Below are 14,345 nucleotides of genomic sequence, written 5' to 3'. Positions count from 1 at the left end.
CATTTTTATAAGGCAAATATTTCGAAGATGATTGGTGCAGTTTTTTTCACAGTAAATTCCTGTGTCGGGTTTGGCTTTACCGAGAAATTGAAATACCTTTAACACGTTCAGCTTTAATTTAGTGTTACCCTGAGTAACAATATCCCTATCTTGCACCTGGGATATTCTTGCCTACAGATAAATCCATATACTATTCACCGGACATTCAGTTGGCCTCCTTTAAGGGCACCCTTTTAAAATTCCTCTCCCACATTAGTGTGGGTCGGGTCTCCTAGTGATACTTACCCCTGCCCAGCCTAGATATGCAAATTTCTCATGTGCCTATTACAATTCGCTGAAAAGACTTGATTATGCATTCTGCCCCTTGACCTTCCACAATGCACTGCGATCCCACCACCATGTTGATCCCTCTTTTCAAAGCAGTGAAAACCACTGGAGCCAAAGTGGGGAAGGATGGGCGGGAGTGGCTGGGCAGGGGTAAGTATCACTAGGAGACCCGACCCACACTAATGTGAGGGAGGAGTCTCCTGCATTCACATACCCCTACCCAGCCTACATATGCAGAGTGGCACCATACCCTGGAAGTGGGTCGGCGATGGGAGTGTTGTTAATAATAGAAAAATAAGGCGGGTGTCCCCAGAGTGAGCACTCACCAGAAGAAACCCCAAGGTTGAGGTATCCACCTTCTGGCACGGAACAGTGCTGGACATTGTCCAGACCGCCGAGCGCAAGGTCGCTGTGCCATGAGCTGTTTCGCTCTGCAAAACATGTTTCAGGTAACACTCGGTGTAGGTGGAGGGAGACTTCCAGCAAGCCGCTTGTCAGATTTGAGGTAGAGGAACTCCTCTACAGTACAACCAGGATGCAGAGGCGGCCCGAACATCATGGGCCCTGACGCGAGATCAGGTCATCTCATCATGTTGTGCCGGCTAGTCTCAGCTTTCAAAGATAATGGCTGAGACCGTCCATCAGGCAATAGTGTCCTTTGATGCCGGGTGAAAAGGGATTTGTTGTGGTGATGAAGAGCGGGGAATTATATTCTTGGCGATGCTCGGCTCTGGCAAATATCACTTGAGAGTCCAAACCGGACACCATCTCTTGTCAGAGTCGTCTCCTGAAAGCGAGGCAATGTCAGGAACGACTATGTCGGGAGACCAGAAGATAGGTGTCTGGTTTTTCGTCAGGAACCCGATGGTTGGGACAAGACGAACCCAGTGTGGCTCCTGGCAGCTGTGCCCATCGGCAATCGACAGGGCATGTAGCTCACTACCTCGTAACAATGTAACGACCGTGAGGACACCAGCCTGATGCTGAGATGCAGGTCAGACACATCAACCAGTGGTTTGAAAAAGGGCGACTGGCAAGAACATGAGGAAAACTTCCGAGGTCCAAGGATAAGATGAGGCATTTAACGTGAGGATGCCTGACAAACATCCCTTGAAGGAGACATAGGATAGCAGCATTGCTGGAAAAAGTCGAGCCCATCGACCCCAGTAGTTGCAGATGGTGGTAACCCCAAGGCCCGCATGAAAACAGATACATGAAAAAAGCTTTCGACGGAGCTCAAAGGAGCTTCGGTTGGAGAAACATCGTGGTCATCGCACCCTCTAATAAAATGCAGCCAGCTGATGTAGATCTTCTGAGTGGACAGCCATTGACCCTGGGTTGAACTAGACGCAGCATCTGCTGAAGAACCTCACACCCTGAAAGGTCACTGCGCAATGTCCAGCACGTCAAATGAAGACTCTCTGGTGGTGGATGAAGGATGTCTAACTTGGGCTGACAGAGGATGTCCTCTTTCAGGGGAAGGACAGCAGCCATCATACCAGGAGTCTTGTCTGTCTTTGGAACCACTGTTGGAGAGGCCGGAGTGGGGCAGCGAGGAGGATCAGACATAGCTCCGTTCTATCTTGGCCAGGACCCACGGAATGAGGGAGACTGGAGGGAAGACGTATGCCAGAGGGCCCAACCAGTTGATATGTAGGGTGTCTGTCGCCCATGCCCGTGGGTGAGGGAACCTGAAGCAGATCATTGGAAGGTTGGCATTATTCCTTAAAGCGAAGAGGTTGAATTAAAGATGCTCAATCTCCGTGAAAATCTGGCTGACAACATTTGGATAAAGAGTCCACTCTGTTGGTTGGAAAGCACCCGAGTGAGTGTGTCTGCCGTGCTGTAGCTGGTTTCCGCTATGTGAACAGCTTGAAGGCTGTTCCCTTATTGATCGTCCACTTGAAGAGCTGCCACGCAAGGGCATATGAGTTGAGGAACGCAAGTGCTGCCCTAGCGATTGATGTATGCCACTTTTGTTGAGGCATCCCTCAGGACTCGAGCAGAACAGCCTACTAAGTGCTGTTGGAAGTAATGAAGAGCATTGAACCCCACTTGGAGTTCTAACACATTGATATGTTTGCCTCGAGAGGCAGTGTCCTAGAGGCACGGAGTGGAGAGAGGCTCCCCCTCCGTATAGCAACGCATCCATTGTCATGGTCACATCTGGACTCCGAGGGACGAAAGTGAGGCCGGCCCTTGGGTTAGAGGACTATGGCCACATCATCACATGCATGGGAATAAGGTCATCCTGCATTTACTGCAGAAATAGAAAAACTGCAGGTAAGCAGCATCCAAACACCGAAGTCACTCCATGATTAAGAATCCAGATATCCTATTTCATTCAGCATCCAAATATTATAATACTCCCAATTATTCACTAGCACAAAATAACTTGCCGAATGCGCCAATTCATTTTGATTGCATGAGGTGCTGTCAAAAGGCAACCCTGGCAAGCCATAAACAAAAGTGGGCGCTGACAGCAGGCACACTTTTACCAGACCTTGTAACTTCACAGTATTCACACTTTGGACACGCCCACTACAAAGGAACTTGTGTCCGGATAGTATGTGGGGCGTGGCCAGGCCAAACAGAAGAATATATGGAGAACCCAGAATTATTAAATGAAAGGAGCATGTACAATTCACAACAATGAGAAGTTCGGTGAACTCGGATGCCCAAGGTGTCGATGCTGAATTGAATGGCATGATCACCAGTCAAAGAGAGAGGGGAGCCTGTCCGGAGATTGTTTTTGAATTTTACCGCGCCTGAGTACCAAGATGACAAAGTTTCAGACGTCGGAGGGCTCCATGGGGCACTGTGTCTGTGGATGAGCTTTGACATCTACTGCAAGCACAAGCATAAATGACCACAAAAAAAAAACGTTGGGGAAAATAAAACACACAGTGTGCAGATCGTATCACCTTTTATTCACCGGGATAACTCCAGAGAATGGTACAGAGATGCCCATATGGCCGATTTGTCTGTTCCCTGCCTAGCTGGCCCCCAGCACAAGAGTCTCAGGCGCTAGTCGGCGGTCTGATGCATAGTGTAGCGGTAGGCCTGTGAACTATTGTTCGAGCCATGGTTAGGGTTAAGCATGTGTGACCCAGACTCACATTCCTAAGTATACATGTATAGGGGCCGTACAAGCAAATGACAGGTGGCCCGGTAAAGTAAACATGTACATGTAACTCCTGCACGCCCTGAAAAGTGAACAGATGAAGGCAGAGGAGTAGGCCTGGATAAGAAATGTCACCATACTGTACAAAATAGAATTGGTCACACAGTGTTGGGCATTCGTTTTTTGTCCAATCTTGATTAAAGTTGCCACATTTTTGTATAATTTCATCACTGTTTGTCAAACATTGACAAACGATTGGGAAGAATTTGCACAAGGTTGAAAGTTGATATTTATACCAACATTGGGTAAAATATCAATCAAAAGTTGACCACCTTTTTATAGTGCAGTTGTACCTGAACAAGTTGAAGAATTGTTATTGAATGAATTTATTAAGTGCAAAAAATAAAATGAATGGGCGTTCGCGTATTGGATGGACTGACGGAGCCAGATGTGAAGCCTGGAAATGAAGCTGGAAGTTGGAAGCAGAGCCGGTTACAAATCTGGGAGATGATCCAGATGGAGATCCTCATGCTGGGGATTCTGGTCAGGAGCAGTTGCTGGGGGAGTTCAGGATGACTTGAGGCGGCCGACTGAAGTGGACAGCGTTTCCGAAGGAGCAGACACCGTCATCAAATTAGATGAAGAAATACATGTATCTTGCTTAGGTGTAGAGTGAGCTTTTGAATTTGAATCCCACAGAAGACGATTAGTGTGCGCGCTTCCTACATGCGGGTGATCCTGCCGTAGAACCTGAAGGAAGAACCTGAAGACCCACGGTGTCAGCAGAATGTCCAACATGCAGGTCATGGTTGGCTGAAGCTGGCTGAGCTGCCGGAGAGCTGTGACGGAAGCACCCTGGTGACACTTGAATGAAGTCTGTGCTTTCTCCACAGGCATAGGGTCAGACAACCAAAGCCAGAGATCATGTCATGCTCAAGAAGGCGGAGGCGGCCCTCGGGTTTGGTCAGGCCAGCAATAGAGTCAATGTTGTCATCCTCGGATGAGTGAGGTTGAAGGACCATGGAGGGGAGAGCCAGACTGTGTTCGGAGCGGAGACAGTCACCATGATCTGGGACATGGTTCTGGTTGGACGACAGAAACCACTTCGGCCTCTGAGAACACCCCTTGTGAGGGACGGCCGGGAGGGAGTCTGGGTCGGGTGCCGCCGCGGCAGGCTAAGGCTTACAGTCTATCTTGCGGAAGAGAGAGATGAATGCCTTGGACGAGGAAGCTGAAGAAGATGACTTGACCTTGTGCTTCTTAGACTTTACCAGTGCGGGGAGCCAAAGGCCGGGACACTTGGAGGAACAGCCGGGAGGGGATCCCCCGAATGGTCGGTTGCATCCTACGAGGAGCATCCCAGGTCAGTATCAGTGGCTTCATGACAGAAGTCCATTGGTAGACAGGTGGGCCACCCAATGGGCAGAAGCCGGTGAGGGACCCGGGGCAGATGGCAGACCGTCGCCCTGCAAGCCCTGCTGGGCCATCAGTCGCTAGGGTCGCCCGGGGATGCAGTAGGTAGGGATGCCCGGTACCCACAGCATAGAAAAGGAACCGCTCATCATTCTCTGGTCACTGTGATCAAGGGTAGTGTTGCGGCATAGCAAGCTCAACCCAATCTGAAGATGTGTGGAGTGGGCGTCGATGACAAAGGGTAGTGTTGTGGCCCAGCACGCTCAGCTTGATCAATTCTGGTATTGGTCATCAGTGATCGAGGGTATTGTTGCGGCATAGCACGCTCAACCCCAGCCTATTCACACCACTCCACTTAATTGGATAATGCAAACCACACCACAAAAGAGCGGGGCAGCCCAGTAAGCCCCGCTCCACGGCCAGACCCATATAGCGTTAGGCCATTATTATTGGAATGCATGCACCAAAGAAAAAGGGCTGCCCAGCCCTGTTCAACAGCCATACACAACACACTGCGGTAGGTCACAACCAAACCTGTAGATAATGCACAGAAGAAAAGGGGCGGAAAAAACAACAAAATATACGAAATAGGAGAATAGGCACTCTTACCAATAGATAAGAAATCACTCTTTATTCGTAAACAGAAATCAAGTCAATTCACAAACACAAAAGGTACGGAACTCAAACTCCAAAATGCCATTAAAGACATGTCCATAAACAAAAGGCCCTGAGAAAAGAAGGACAGACATAGCAGCGGAATCGCAGTGCATTGTGGAGGGTCAAGGGGCAGAATGCGTAAGCAAGTCTTTTCAGCGAATTGTAATAGGCACATGGAACTTTTGCATATGTAGGCTGGACACGGGTATGTGAACGTAGGAGACTCCACGGTACTGATTTTCAACTGACTCTAATGTTGGCTTCTGACTTAAAAAAAAAAAAAGGCAGCAGCATGGAATGTTGAATTGTTTTGGGACCGACCCTCTCTCAATTGAAAAAGATATGAGAACCACAGGATATGAATAGCATTGTGTTGCATTTTGAATGGAGCAAATGTTACAGAACAGTGGCTCTATTTGTACAATATCACAATGTTTACCACCATTGGCTGAGGCCACTGTAAATAACCAGTGATACATGTACATGGTCACTGGATTCATCTGTACTCTATGTGTTGAATGAAGAATCTTTTTTACAGCTTGACATCCTCCCACTTTGGATGGCAGAATGCATGATTTCAGCCTAATTTTGGTGATTCTGAAAGCTTTGATATTTAATTTGATTCCATACTTACTCTCTGTTCTTCCAGGACAGCTCGGATAGCTTCCATGTTTGCCTGTGCTCCTGGCCCCTTCATGCCATCTGTTGCTGACTGTGCTATCATTGCCATCAGTTGTTGCTGTGGATTTTTAAAAGGAAACACATCTAGTATGATCTCTCAAGAGCAATTAAGTAAAACAAGCTACCAAGAAGTAGTCTCAGCATAAATTGGGTTAAGATCCATTATGTCATTGAAGGAGTCCCTGAGGGACTTAAAAGAAACAAACAATACAGTTAGCATTATAAATGCCATGTAGGGACACCATACAAAATATTAACTCCTAGGATTGCTTCCTAGAGTAGACACAGTGTTACTTTTTTTTTTACCACAGAAACTTTTAGACTGTCGATTTATAATAAGATGTCTAAATGGCACTCTTGTGCATCCTATCAGGACTAATTCAGCTTGTATTTCAGGGCAACAACCAGCCCGCAGGAAACAAGGTCGCACACTCTTAATTCGCATTTAAGAAGAGAGTACTCTCATTTGAAAAATTATGATATGCGAGTGTTAATTGAAATTTTCGGACTTGGCTATGTAGTGTAGGGTTCAGCCTGTCGGTGCGCAGATGGCCTAAACTGTCCATCACTCTCCTTTTATACCAACACATGACTATGTAATCCTCTGCCTAGCAGAGTGATAGTTTCACCTATTGAGAACTATATTTCGTTCTTATTCACCCTGTTAAACTGAACGAAATTAAATTTTGTAAGTGTTGGTTAATTGCTGAAATAATCACAGGTATTCTGGCTGATCCATAGGTTACCATAAACCTGCAGTACCTATATTCATCCACCCAATCTGTTGTTTTCCTGATGTGGGCTAACTGTCGGTGTTCTTCCCCACAACTGTTTGACCACTGTTCATGAATTGTTGTATGAACCTTTTGACCATGTGCCTTCCTGTCCAGTGTACCCCTCACTATTTTTCCCAAACAGTGGTAAAACCAACATGCTTTGAGTTGAACTAAAGGCATTAATATTGCAACATCAGGTATATCATTGATTTTGATGGCCACGTCATGTCACTCAGTGAGATGTCCAGAAACCTTGGAGTAATCTTCAACAACTTGAGCTTCAAGGACCACAAGCAAAACACTTCTCATACTAACATGTTTGACCTGAGAAACATTAACCACATTTGCACTATGCTTGCATACAAACAGCTGAACAGCTCATTCACGCCCTGGACCACTACTTTCAGCTTCAACAATCACTCACTTCCAAAGAATGCAAAACATTTCAGCCTGAATCTCAACAGACTCAAAGAAGTTTGATCATATTACCCAAGTCCTACAAGAACTGCACTGGTTTCCTATTTAACAACGCACAACATACAAAGTTCTTTTCACCTATTGAGCAGTAAATGGCACCCCACCTCAATACATCAAGCAACTCGTCTCATCATATAAGCCTGTGCGTCAGTTGCGATCCAGCGATAAACAATTGCTTGTGGTAACATCAGCAACAATGAGGACTTGGGCGACAAGAATTTTTGAATCGTTGCCCCTTGTTTGTGGAATGCTTTGCCAATTAGTTTAAGGATCCAATGTGACAAGCCTCCCTAAAATATCATCTAAAACTTACCTGCTTGTTCATGCTTATCTGTAGATTTCTCCTTGAGCAATGAATAGTTTTATCAAATACAAGCACTTGATATGTTGTTAGTATTATTATATTCTTGCGGCAAATATGAAGTTACCTCAGAAGTACAATTTAGAGACTTACTGGTATTAGTGCACTTGCTCCAGGAGGGCCACGAAGACCATCAGCTCCATTACGACCATTTTGCCCAGGATCCCCCTGACCGAAAATAGAAATAAACAAGCCAAACATGGATATTTAAATCTTAAAAAGTAACAATACCAGAAGGTTTACTGCTTGCGCAGAATAGGGAAATGGAAATTATTGAGAAAAGGGGCTGTACAACCCAGCTTTGAATCATACCCAAACTGACCATCAAAATTTAGAATACCTTGTCGCCTTTAATTCCCATGGGTCCTCGATCTCCAGGATAACCCCGAGGTCCAGGATCTCCCTGCCAAAAAACCAAAAAAAAAAGCTCTCACCATGCCAAGGAATGGATATGGGCTGTAGATATGCATACACATCCAAAGCCTCAGAATAACTGTATAAAGTGCAAGATTACATGTATCTGTGCCTATCTGACCCAATGATGTCTGGAAGGTAGAACATTCCTTCATATTAGAAATTACAACAGCTACAGGAAATCTGAACTGAAGTGTGAGGAATCTGGAACCAAAACTTTAAAACACCTCCTTTAATAGAACCTTTTATATTTGGGAAGTATAGAAGATGTCTCTGACATGTCTGGACATAAATATCATGTTGAATTCAACAAAGTTGAAAGAAAGTGAATAAAAATGGATCATGTCCAGAGTCAACAGTCAAACATGAATTCAAGTTGGCTATGCCTTTGGATGTCCAGGAACTATGATGCTTACCCGTGGTCCAGCGGGCCCAACTGGTCCAGGAAAATATTCCTAAGATGAGGGAGTCAACAAATTATGCAAAAGATTAAATGCATTGAGTATGACCACCACTATTTTGATGCATCTCCCTCAGATGTAATTATGCCATGCCCCACATTATGAAGAGTCTCACATCTCACTGTAAGTCAGACATATTTTCGCAATAGAAGTACCATATCAAAGACTAGTCTTTCTCTTTTGAGAGAAAGGGCAGGCTACCCCCCCTCCACAAAAAACATTAACATTGCTGATCATGTAAATCAATTTAGGAGCTAGTTACAATTGGGTCATCAAAGGAATGGTATGTAAAATTTGAACATACCCAGAGTTCACTTAGTCTGAGTGTCATCTGTTGTTCAACAGAACCTATGGCTCAAAAATGACATCTGATATATACAGATTGAATGCAAATTTTGTGCAACCCAGACTTTAGAAACCTTAATGTCATTTGCAGCAGGAAGGCTGAAGGCTGTTGATTCATGGATATTTGTCGGCTGACCATACTTTGTTAGGTACTTTTAGATGGCAAATACCTCCAATACGGACTGAGTGCACCCCCAACTAAACGCACATGGACCTAACCAGACTACACAGCTTGGCATGTGAATGGGGCCGAAGATTGATTCCAGTCAAAGGCCCATAACCTGTGTCTGTTGATTGGTCAAAATGCAGGAGTCAAGTGGGATTCATTTTACATAATTCAGGTTGAGGTTTATTTTCATACAATAAAGTAATTAATACCTGTGGGGAAGCAAATTTTTAACCCTAACTACCCAAAACCTGCCATACTCCAACAGCAGGTTTTGGCAGGTTTCTAAGGTGGAAAGCTTGCGGTAGCACCATGCAAGGAAACAATCTCTTTTGTGAGTCTGTATGGTTCAGAAAAGAACCGTGAGGAACTCAACGTTTCGGACAGTATGCTCTGTCCGTCGTCAGGAGACTGAAGAGATGCCAACAGAACTTGGGGCTTATAAGCTAACTGGGAGCACTGGAGTGTGGCGGATCCTTCTGTGTAGTCAGGTGGAACAAGGATGCAGCTGGTGGATCCACCTGGGTACTGATGCATGTCAGTTGGTCATGGGCTGTGGCAGGGGAAGGTTGCCTGGGTATAGGAGACCCATGGCCGGGGGGGGGGAGCCTAGGGTATAGAGGATCCATCAGACCAGGAGGTGAGCAGGGGCTGCCAGATGTCGCTGATGGAGAAGCCGATGTCTTCAGGCACGGTGGGGTGTTTGGAGATATCCAGGGCTTCTCTAATGCGTCTTGGGTACCACTGTTCGATGCTAGTGATGAGGTGGGTTTCTCCCCAGTTGATGGTGTGGTCTTCGGCGTGGGAATGCTGGATGATGACTGACTTCTCATAGTCCCCCTTCCCGCCATGGGCTTTGTGTTCTTTGATCCTGGTAGGAAGGTCCCTACCGGTCTCTCCGATGTACACTTTGCCACACTGGCAGGGGATCTTGTACACACCCGGCAGCATTTGTTTCTTGATGTTGAGGTGTCCAGAAGGGAGGATGGCAGTCTTGCCCGGAGGGTTTATTGCAAGCCCACCCACACCGACTGGTACCTCAACAGCGCCTCCTTCCACCACCTTAAGATCAAGTCATCAGTCAACAGAGCCCTCATCCGCCGAGCCTACATCATCTGCGACCAACAGCACCTACACGAGGAACTCCACCACATCTCCACAGCACTCTAACGCAACGGATACCAGGCCAAGCAGATCAAGACTCAAAATCCAAGATCAAGTCCCCCCCAAGCCGTAGGGTCCCCTATACCCAAAGCCAACTAGATAAGGCCCCTAGTTCTGTCACTCTCCCCTAACTAGGATGTACCTCCCACCACATCCAGCATTTCCTGAGCAAGCACAACATCAGGGTGTTTGACACAGCTCCTCTCAAGATCCACGGTATGCTGACTTCCCATAAGGACAGGCAAAATCCACACCGCCGACCGGGTGTGTACAAGATCCCCTGCCAGTGTGGCAAAGTGTACATCGGAGAGACCGGTAGGGACCTTCCTACCAGGATCAAAGAACACAAAGCCCGTGGCAAGAAGGGGGACTATGAGAAGTCAGCCATCATCAAGCATTCCCACGCCGAAGACCACACCATCAACTGGGGAGAAACCCACCTCATCATTAGCATCGAACAGTGGTACCCAAGATGCATTAGAGAAGCCCTCGAAATCTCCAAACACCCCACCGTGCCTCAAGACATCAGCTTCTCCATCAGCGACATCTGGCAGCCCCTGCTTACTTCCTGGTCTGATGGATCCTCTATACCCTAGGCCCCCCCACCGCCCATGGGTCTCCTACACCCAGGCAACCTTCCCCAGCCCATGACCAACTGACATGTATCAGTACCCAGGTGGATCCACCAGCTGCATCCTCGTTCCACCTGACTACACAGAAGGATCCGTCACACTCCAGTGCTCCCAGTTAGCTTATAAGCCCCTCTGTCGGCATCTCTTCAGTTTCCTGACGACGGACAGAGCATACTGTCTGAAACGTTGCATTTCTCACGGTTCTTTTCAGAACTTTCGTTTTGTTTTTCGTTTCCTTGCATGGTGCTACAGCAAGCTTTCCACCTTAGTTATCTGTCACCATGAATAGCTTGAAATCCCATTTGGCAGGTTTGGTACCGTACCTGAGGAACTTCTTGTTGAATTTTGTGAGATTTGGGATGCAAGATGTTTGATTCTGTGTGAGTTGGGACACACACGGGTCACTGTGTGTAGTGCCTGGCTTGCTGTACCAATTGTTGGACTATGCTTCATTTTGTCAGGTTTGGTACTGTTCAGTGCAAGTCATCCTATACTGCATAGACCCATCCATACCATATCACTCAAACTCCAACGGGCTAATTCTGTTGTAGTTTATCAGGTTTGGTACAGTAACCTGCATGTACAAGTACATAGACAAGTACATGAACCTGTTGGATTTTGTGAGGTTCAGTATGCTTTCTAGTGCAGGAGCCTAGGGGGTTAGGGTTAATGAAACTTGTATGGGGAGGTCAGACAGAAAGCTGGCACTTGTACTGGGTCTGCCCCCACAATTAATCAATGAATGTGCACAGATCTCAGATATCTCAAGTGAGTGCCCATTACATAGAGTTTACTCTGGTATACTCAATTCTGCTATTACAGTTTAAACAATTTAAATACATGTAGGTACAATCTTTGTTTCTTTCAATGTACTTCTTTTCAAGGGTTGTCAACAAGCATGAGGAATTTTTGAATGACTTTAAAATGTTACTTAGTTGTGTTATCAGATTAAGAGAAGGAACCGTCCATAAATAAAAAAAAAGCCGTTTTAACCATTTCCCGCCGGGTGCTTTTAACCACTTCCTGCCGGGGAGCCCGGTTTCAGGCACCGTGTTTTATACGCGTGGCTGGGGTCTCTGAAATTGGACAAAGGGAACTGGGCCTTGTAACAAAAGACCGTACTAGGAACAAAAGACCAGGCTGCTGGGCATTACAGACTTTTCTCACTCTCAATAGTGGAGATAACCTAGCCTTGTTTTGAAACAGTGTACCACGGTTTGGGGCATTTAGTGCGAGTGGATTACCACCGGGGACAAAAGTGCTCCACCACAACAGTGATGAGCCACACAGCACCGCTGCGCGCTAATCTGGCCCCTATTGAAAAGAGGTCAGCAGCACACTGTGCCAGGTTCGTGAACAAAAGAAAGTTACATAACACCACACAATCTGGGGTCTTTTTACAAGGCTGCAGGCCTGGCTGAAATACTCGGGCGTCAATAGAGTTTGTCTGTCTGAATAGAGTGGCCACCAGGCAGTAATTTGTGTGGGTGTAAACGTCCATTAAACGAAATGATTAATTTTTGAAGATTTTTGAAAACTGAAAATCTTGAAAAAGTCCTGATTATGTGCACTGCATTTTTCAAACCACCCGGCAGCGAGTGGTTAAAAATGCAGTGCCTACATACGGGCAATCTTCAAGATTTTCTGTTTTCAAAATTCTTCAAAAATTCATAATTTCATTTAATGGACGTTTATACCCACACGAGTGACTGTCTGGTGGCTACTCTAAACCTCCATTGACGCCCGAGTATTTCAACCAGGCCTGCTGCCCTGTAAAGAGAGCCCAGAATTTTGAGGTGTTATGTAGTTTCCTTTGTACCCAGTGAATGCCAATGGCATCTTTTCAAACGCGGCTGGATTAGCGTGCAGCGGTAACGTATCGCTCATCGATGGGGAGCTGGAGCACTTTTGTCTGTGGTGCTAATCCGCGGGTGCGCTATGCCAAAAATAGTGGTATACTGTTTCAAAACAATCAGGGATTACCTCCGATAAATGCAAGCTGAGAAATGATGGCAATTACCAGCAGCGAGTCTTTTGTTCCCAGTTCCAGCTCTTTTGTCTGATTTCAGGCACCCGGCTATGCATACAAACTCAAGGTACCCAAACCGGGTCCCCCGGCAGCATATGGTTTAAAGGAGTCTTACAAAAGGTAATTTGAAGAATTTGTTAACAACTGATATTTAAAAACTGAATATAATCGAACAATTTGAAACTTACAATTCTTGTTTCACCTTGTGCACCCTTCTCCCCTTTAGTTCCACGCTGAAAAGACATAAAAATATGAATCAATGTGAAGACATACTATCCATTGTTTATGCCATTTAGTCTCCACTCATCAAGCTTTTTAAAAAAGGTTGGCTAGTGCTGTAGTCAGGATGATATTCGGGACTTTACACGAAGGCTTAAAATTTAAATGGTCCACAATGTGAATTTTGATTGGGAAGATGTTTGGTATGAATTTCTACACTTCTCAAATGTAAGAAAACTATGAACATCTCTCTTTGCCTACTCTCAAAGAAAATCAAAAATATATCATGCTTTTCTGATAAATAAGGGCACCACTGTTATGTCATTACAGAAAGAAAAGAACAGAACAAAAGTTGAAAATAAGATAAAGTGTGACACAAAGGTGCATTTTGAAGGTTTTGAGTTGAAAAAATTAATTGCAGCTACCCTAAAACAATTACACTGCCTGGGCCCTTCAAACCAAATCCAAAATGCTTGAGGAAATGAACTGGATATCTATTATATATTGATTTATATAATGAAGTATTTATTCTGAGATTTAGATAATTGAATTACATAATAGAGGTAGATAGGATAAATAAAAATAAAACACAAAGAAAGACAAATGCTAAGAAAGTAAACCCAAAAAGAAAAGCCCCATAACAAAACCACAAATCAAAACAAAATGAAAAACAAAACATTGTATAAAATAAACTTTCACTGAAAAACTGTAATATGCCTACCACTACAGTACCAGTCCCAGGGTCAGTCACCCCTGTGCCTGGATCCACCCCACTTTGGAAAGAACTGTCATCAGGGATCGGTTCTGGGTAGCTGTATGAGTCTGATGAGGAGGATTCAGTTTCACTGTAATAGACAGCTGGTGTTGGTCCCTCCTGTTCACCATTTGTGTCTGGCTGTGTAGTGGGCTGATAAAAATAGATGAATGCATTTTTTTATTAGCCAATAATGGTGTGGGTTTTTGGCAAATTGAAGTATAGGTTGACTTGAGCAAAAGGCACATCGGTCAATTATCTGGGCTAACGGTATGTTCACACATGCTCTTTGTTAATTTTGCTCACATTACTCAAATTGCCTGGTCTGTGCAAAAGTCAGTAATA

General features: G+C 45.3%; 1 protein-coding gene across 3 annotated transcripts in view; it reads right to left on the bottom strand.

Annotated features, from left to right (window-relative positions):
• LOC110990209 (uncharacterized) overlaps positions 1–14,345 on the bottom strand; it is a 126,841-nt gene that overhangs the window by 78,371 nt on the left and 34,125 nt on the right. For all 3 annotated transcript variants that reach the window (XM_087142940.1, XM_087142941.1, XM_087142942.1), the window contains 6 exons: positions 13,968–14,153; positions 13,216–13,260; positions 8,647–8,685; positions 8,157–8,219; positions 7,910–7,984; positions 6,156–6,260 (listed from right to left, as the gene is read on the bottom strand). In XM_087142940.1, the coding sequence (XP_086999066.1) occupies positions 6,156–6,260; positions 7,910–7,984; positions 8,157–8,219; positions 8,647–8,685; positions 13,216–13,260; positions 13,968–14,153 (513 nt within the window). The remainder of the gene's footprint in view (positions 1–6,155; positions 6,261–7,909; positions 7,985–8,156; positions 8,220–8,646; positions 8,686–13,215; positions 13,261–13,967; positions 14,154–14,345) is intronic.

The sequence above is a fragment of the Acanthaster planci genome, linkage group LG11 (genome assembly GCF_054643075.1).
Source record: "Acanthaster planci isolate LZ-2023a linkage group LG11, COTS_SCS, whole genome shotgun sequence".
Classification (NCBI taxonomy): Eukaryota; Metazoa; Echinodermata; class Asteroidea; order Valvatida; family Acanthasteridae; genus Acanthaster; species Acanthaster planci.
Note: the sequence above shows the minus strand (reverse complement) of the source record. Positions and strands in the feature narration are given on the sequence as shown.